Source organism: Clarias gariepinus, chromosome 3, assembly GCF_024256425.1.
Source record: "Clarias gariepinus isolate MV-2021 ecotype Netherlands chromosome 3, CGAR_prim_01v2, whole genome shotgun sequence".
NCBI lineage: Eukaryota > Metazoa > Chordata > Actinopteri > Siluriformes > Clariidae > Clarias > Clarias gariepinus.
In genome coordinates, this window is record NC_071102.1 from 18,711,850 (window position 1) to 18,719,024 (window position 7,175).

The window sequence follows — 7,175 nt, forward strand, 5'->3', positions numbered from 1 at the left end:
TATTCAAGAATACAAGAATACATTTCATAGGCGGATTTTAAATAGTTGCTCCGTTCAACGGTTTCTTTCAATGTCACGCCCACAAACGCGTGACAAATCCAGAATAACTAGCTAGTGCAAGAGGCACAGTTTTCGGAATTACGAGTTAACGTAATTGGCAGGCCACCTTGTTCTGGTTGGTGGTCCAGAAGATTTGTTTCATTTACAGATTCTTTTGTAACCACCGAGAGAGAAAATTCGACAGATATTGTTTGTCGTATTGTTGTCATTTAAAATCACTACCAAATTTCTAACCGTCCTTTTAACAAAATTCCAAAAACGAGCAGAACTTATGCATGCACGTAACCTAGCATCATTTTTTTCATAGTCCAAATTTGGGATTTTCCAAAAGGATGCATTTCCCAGATGAAAATATATTGTACTACTTATAATACATGCCAGCATGTATTTTCTTATAATAAGTTTTAAAGAGAATTCGTATACTATGCTGTTATCTTGCATGCGGTAGTAATGGGTTACCTTCAGGCGCAACGATAGGGGTGCTTCTGTTAATTCATTTCAAAGCAATGTGTGGCGTCACCGAGCTTTCTGTTATGACGCTTTGCCCTATTAAGAATGACATTTTCACAGGAGAGGGAGGGCAACCGTAATCCGTCCCAGAGCTCGCGCCGCACAAGTCACAGCTCGAGCGATCGCTTGTCTCACTCTAAACGTCTCTTGTGTGCTTCACGCGACAAAGTGTTGCACTGCGTTGAGAGCATATGGAAAGCAAAAAGGGCGGCCTGATCATGAGCGAGGGCGGTCGCACTGGCACACTGAGTTCTAATTTCTTCGAAGTTGCTGGCGACCACGTACGCGACCAGCAAGACAAGGCGGCTCGCCGGAACGAGACTGCCCCGGACTGTTTTCCCAAATCATGGGACCGAGTAAACGAGACGAGGGAGGAAACGCAGAGTGGCAGTTTTAAGGAAATGAGACCCATGAGTAAGCAGGAGAAAGAGCTCTCAGATCACCCTAGGAAAGAAGCAAGCAGTTCCGACGCAGAATCGGACTTCTACGACGGGATTGATGCAAGTTGCACCCCTGAGCGCATGGATTACCACACTGCCCAAGGTAAAGAACAAGCTTTATGTTGCGTTGCTTAAATCGTACCTGATTGACATTATACATTATGCATTCGTATGTTCTATATTTAACCAGATTATTTTACCTAGTATGTGATTTGTTGGTGACTAGAAGCTTATTCGAAGTTTATTCGATCATTGGATCATCGTGTGAGGAATTCCTGACATACATTATTTGTGCAAACGTGTGTGTGTGTGTGTGTGTGTGCGTGTGTGGCCAATTTTAAACCTTTTTAGGAAACCATACCAGTACCAATGTTTTTTCGGCACTGATTTCACAAAATCCTAAAAAGAATATTCCTGACACGAATGTTGATAATGTTGTCAGCTCATGTCTGAGAAGGCCACTAAAGCATCCTGAACATATCGTCATGTACCTGGAACCCATTTGTGACATGAACATTATCATGCTCAATTTAATCAATATAAGAAGGATATTTCGATAGGATTTTGAAATCAGTAACAGCACTCAGACATTCAAACTATTCTCGGTATTATATCACCAGCAGCCGTTTTGAACTGTTGCATCCATGGATTCATGATATTAAGATTAAAAATCTGACCCTACCATCTGAATATCTCAGCATAATCAGAGATTTTCAGATCAAATTATAATTTTCCAAATGTCCAAATGTTTGGGGGAAACTGCACTCATATTCTCTGATTCCAGTTCATGACTGACAGGATCTATGTGGTCAGTTCAAACCTTTATGACCATAAAGTTATTTTGTTACTTGTATATGCTGCCACTGACCAATGAGTTTACATCAGTATTTATAATTATTTTCTTCCATTAAGGAACAGTGGCAGAGCCTATTGTGAGTTAAGACCTGCATCACTGCTTCTAACGACAATAAAACAATATTTGATTCGCATCATAAGAACTGTGAACAAATATTTATTATACTAAAATCTATATAATAGAAATATAATAAAACTTTGATCTATTTTAAAGTCTTATATTCAAATAAATAGTTCTCTTATTTCGATTACAATTTCAAAAACATATAGTAGTAGTAGTGTTCACATCATCATTATTACGCCGCGCATAACAGAAAACAAATCGCATTCTATTTTATTTGAATTATATTGTTGTTTAAATTCAGTAGTGTTTTATTTTTAATTACTTCGTTATGTCAACAATTAGACCGCATTGGATAAATCTGAAAAACAAATTTATTGTTTCATTTTATAGCACCCATTTCCTTCTAATAAACAAGTCTTCAGTAAAGTAAGCGTGGTGTAATATCATATTAACCTGCAATAATATTACAGTCCAACTGTAAGATTATCAGAATGCCTAAAGTTTCTACAGGATTTGTACTGATTTCTATAGGAGATGAATCTCCGAGTCCCAGCACACAGAGCCCAGTGGATGGTGGGAAGATTAACACATGCCCCGGAGTCCTTTCATACGGGTCGGATCAGATTCGACGTTACCGCACAGCTTTCACGAGGGAGCAGATAGCTCGACTTGAAAAGGAGTTCTACAGGGAGAATTATGTGTCCCGTCCACGCAGATGTGAATTGGCGGCCGCGTTAAATCTGCCAGAAACAACCATCAAGGTAGAAGTCATAGGAGACCCTCTTGTGAAGTACTACTACTAAACATAATTTGTGGTAAATAATAATTAAATGAGCTTCGCTGTTAAGGTATCGAAGTTAACATAACTTACTTGACATAATTACACATGTACACATACGTATGATTCTTTGTAACTGATTAAACTGTAGAATTAATACATATAAATAATTTTCTAATCACGTCATTACGTTCCAAAGCATCCTGCCCACGTAGCATCCCGACTCAATTAGAATTTTTTCCTCAGAATATAAAGCATACACACAGAAGAACTCGAGTAATATGAGTTCTAATTTCAGACATCTAAAATAATGTGTTTTAATTTCAGGTATGGTTCCAGAACCGGCGTATGAAGGACAAGAGGCAGCGGCTGGCGATGACTTGGCCTCACCCAGCCGACCCAGCCTTTTACAGCTACATGGTGAGCCACGCGGGAAACCTGCCGTATTCGTTTTCGTCCCATCTTCCCGTGGCCTACTACTCCCCTCTGAGTGGCATGGCCGGGGGGTCGGCCACTGCAGCTGCAGCGCCTGCGTTTGCTAACCCTTTGCGCTCATTGGACACGTTTAGACTCCTTTCTCATCCATATCCGCGTCCGGAGCTGCTTTGTGCGTTCCGACACCCATCGCTGTACGCAAGCGCAGGTCACGTCCTTGGTCCCGGCGGGACCGCATGCTCATGCCTCGCTTGTCAATCAAACGGGACTGCGCAGAGGTCGCCGACAAATGCAGACCTCACATGCTCGCCCACTAGCAGAGATGATCCTTTCCTTATGTTCTCGCAGACCTTTCTCAACAAGGCACCGTCCGTTTCTGTTGATCAGAGGGAGCAAGTACCGTTGCCCAGATAAGATACATAAACAGTTACGGACCTTCATCAATTTAACATGTACTCGAACGCATGAACAGCACGAACTCAACAGTCTGCTATGCAAAACTGTGTAAGCCTTTACATTTCCAATGATGAAGCTAGCCTTTGCATAATGGAGGACATATATTTAAACATTATGATCTTTTAAAGAAAGCACCAGTTGTATTTATTCAAATAATAAAAAAAGAAAGTTCATTTTCATGACCCCAAGACTGGAAAATTTGAGGGACACTGAATCATAATGTATACATTTTTTAAATCTGTTTCAGTTTCAACATATTTAATAATTAAATCGCTCCACATGTGGGATTCGTTGTTATTCTATTCTATTCTATTCTATTCTATTCTATTCTACCCCAAGGGGTCACGTTTGCGGGCGGGAAAGGTGTAGACGCTAAGACTGAGAATTAAGGAGGCATGTAGAATATTCTGAAGAAGTCGTATACAACTAATTCACAATAATCCACATCCTTCCTTAAACAATAATATAAAAGCAAAAAAAAAAAAAAAATGTTTGAATAAACCCAAGCCAAGTTAACTGTTAAAACATATTTACAGTCTATAAAGTATATTGACAATTTGACTATTTGAATACAACACAGAAAATCAATAGAACGTTATTTAACGAATCGGTTAATCTTTTCCCCCTATAATTAGCTAATTTTGGAGTATGCTGTATAGACCTATATATTTATTACTGGAAAAGTTTCTACCTATATTTAAATACATTAAACAATGCCATATTGGATGTTTAACGTTTAATCTTTTTATTCACTCTGTTTTTATTTGTTGCATTATTTCAGTTTTAGGAAAATAATATTTTGCACGGTGTTAAAAAGAGCAGAACTAGTTGAGGCACTAAGAGGCGTTGAGATCAATAATTTATTCATCTCAACAATCTGCGTGTCTTAATTGGCTGAATTCGACCTGCATGTAAGCATGCGCTGCAAACTGAATTATTTTATTGGCAATATTGTGGAAGTGGAGGCCGCATTCCACGGACGGCGCTTTATCACATGCATTAAAATAACAAGCCGAAACAACCCTAATAAACTTAACGGATCAATTAAGGTAAATTCTATACACGCAAGTATATATATATATATATAACCGTTTTTCTTACTTTTACATTTCTTCAGTGGTCTGTATTTTGAGCGCTGGAACACCTTTGTGTAAGATTTTGAGCGCTGGAACACCTTTGTGTAAGAAATGGAATCAGTGATTATTAGTGCATGGAAAGAAGGCTAAACATACCTTCATTTTCAGTGATCCGGAAAAAAAAACAGGAAATAATGAAACAAAATACCGAAACCTGTCATTAGTTACACAAAAGCCTCACTAATGCCTAAATATTTATGGACTTCAGTGTATGCCTAACACAAAGTTCGGAGAATTGTACCATAAATCCAGTGGCTGGACTCGAACTCCTGAGAAACTATACATTTTTTTTTGGAAAAACACACATGAATATTAAACCGTAACTTGATACACAACACAGCAGACGAAATATTACTGTTACCCATAGCAGGGACCAGGATAAACAAATTCCATTAACCTTACCTATGCATTAATTTACCCGGAATTAATTTGGGAGATTTGGAGGAGACAGTGCCATGGAACTGTCTTGGACCTATTCAAATTAGACCCATTCTGTTTAAAATCCCGTTTACACTACAGATCATGGCTATATAAACGATGCAATATGGGAAACCAGAGCGTCCGAAAGTGTCGGTGGTCACTTTAAATTAATGCGCAAAGGCATTCTCCAGGGTTTATCAAAATATTAGAAAAAATGTAAATTGACTATTTCATATAACAATCCTAGTAACAATAATAGTATTATTAATTTCATAAGCTGCACTAATACTCGCCCCCCAAGATTTATTTTATACATTTAAAATTTAAATTACTACATTGAATACTTGATGTTTATTAGTTACTCAGAAATATGTGCATCCATATTGCCAGGTATGCCCAGTAACTCAACGTTTAAAATATTTAAATATTCAGATCCAATCTATTGCTTACAATCTTGTTTCAATCCAGAGTTATAATTAAACCATGACTGAGTTTTTAGATATTCACCATTTTAGGTTAAGCCTTTATTTGTCACATATACATTATTGCACAGTGAAATTGTTTCTTTGCATATCCCAGGGTAACTAGGGTCAGAGCACTGGGTCAACCGCACTGCTGGAGCAGACAGGGTTAAGGGCCTTGCTCAAGGGCCCAACAATGGCAACCTGGTGAAGCGGGGGCTCGAAACACCAACCTTTCAATCAGTAACTCAGTGCCTTAGCCTTCTGAGTTACCACTGCCCCTTGCTTCACCCTGAGACCCAAACCGTACCGTGCAACTTCTAATTTCTCCTTACCGTTTCTGTCTTTAAAGAGAAGAAGGTTTAGCAAAAGAATAATGGCAGCACACAGACATAGTGATCAGCACTGTGGCTTTGCACCTCCAGGGTCGAGAGTTTCATTCCCGGTCTCGGGTCTGTGTGTGTGTAGTTCTTGCTTGGTGGGTTTTGTCAAATTACTCCATTCTCATCTGACAAGAAAATAAGGTTAACTGGTGTTCCCAAATTGCCTGACAGGGTGTACCCCACTTTGTGCCCTAAGTTTCCTGGGATAGTCTCCAGCCCCCCTAATATACAGGATAAGTGGCATAGAAGGTGAAGGAATGAATAATTCCCGAGATCCTCAAGTGTTTAAAATTAAGTGCTGATGTGAGGAGCTCATACTGTATATTGTCTAAATTGGTCCAGAGATTGCTGCTGGAAGTTTAAGTTAAGCCTTTTTTTGTCACATATCCCAGCATAGTTGGGATCATAGCCCAGGGTTAGCCATGATATTGCACCCATAACCTTTTTAGCTACCACTGCCCAAAAGGGCAAATTATGCACATGCACATACAAATGCCCAACACAATTATCATTTTAAAAAGTTTATGAATGTATATTAAAAATTGCTGTTGATCAAAAATTAAAGATTAGTTATTTCACTTTTGTCAATTATTAAGTCACAGAATAAAGCCCTGAAAGTAGCTAGCAAGAAAGAAAGAAAGACAGACCAAGGCACAGACAGACCAAAAGATGCATGGCTAAACTAGGATAGCAAAACAGAGAGACCAGGAGGCAGGTGGACTTGATTATTTTTTTTTTTTTGCACTAAATTGTCAACATTGACACGCACTTTAACATGAGGGGGAAGTGTGGCTTGGTGTAATTTTTTGGAGCCCTACATCCTAAATATATACTGTAGGTTTGCTCAACTCTTTGTAAACAGCTACACAGCTGAGTATTATTTCTTTACCATTTTTTCTACTATCAGGCTCTTGGACTCAGATGGTTGAGTCCTCCAAAATTTGGAGAGGTGGTTAAAAGTCTCAGGCTTAGTCGGGCAAGTTGTTTAAAACCTAACAAATAGATCTTTTTAACATTTATAATGTGGCCTATGTGGTCTGAAGTTATAGAGATATTGGTCATATCACAAGTGTAAAAAAGTCTGGTGCTAATGGAAGCACTCTGTGCACTCTTTTTGCTGCACAATAGTCACGCAACAGATTATCTGTTTAAATATGAATTTTATAGATGGATCAGT

At 38.7% G+C, this 7,175-nt stretch overlaps 1 protein-coding gene across 1 annotated transcript; it reads left to right on the top strand.

Annotated features, from left to right (window-relative positions):
* Positions 1-761: 761 nt before the first annotated feature.
* Positions 762-3,772, top strand: evx1 (even-skipped homeobox 1). Its single transcript, XM_053493224.1, has 3 exons — positions 762-1,113; positions 2,461-2,690; positions 3,035-3,772. The coding sequence occupies exons 1-3, from the start codon at positions 762-764 to the stop codon at positions 3,554-3,556; spliced, it is 1,104 nt and encodes a 367-aa protein (XP_053349199.1). The 3' UTR covers positions 3,557-3,772.
* The last annotated feature ends 3,403 nt before the right edge of the window (positions 3,773-7,175 follow it).

Bases quoted from the DNA above. Each gene is read 5' to 3' on its own strand.
- evx1 (XM_053493224.1), top strand. From the start codon at position 762: ATGGAAAGCAAAAAGGGCGGCCTGATCATGAGCGAGGGCGGTCGCACT. The intron at 1,114-2,460 runs GTAAAGAACAAG...TGATTTCTATAG, and splicing joins GGATTACCACACTGCCCAAG to GAGATGAATCTCCGAGTCCC. The intron at 2,691-3,034 runs GTAGAAGTCATA...TTTTAATTTCAG, and splicing joins TGCCAGAAACAACCATCAAG to GTATGGTTCCAGAACCGGCG.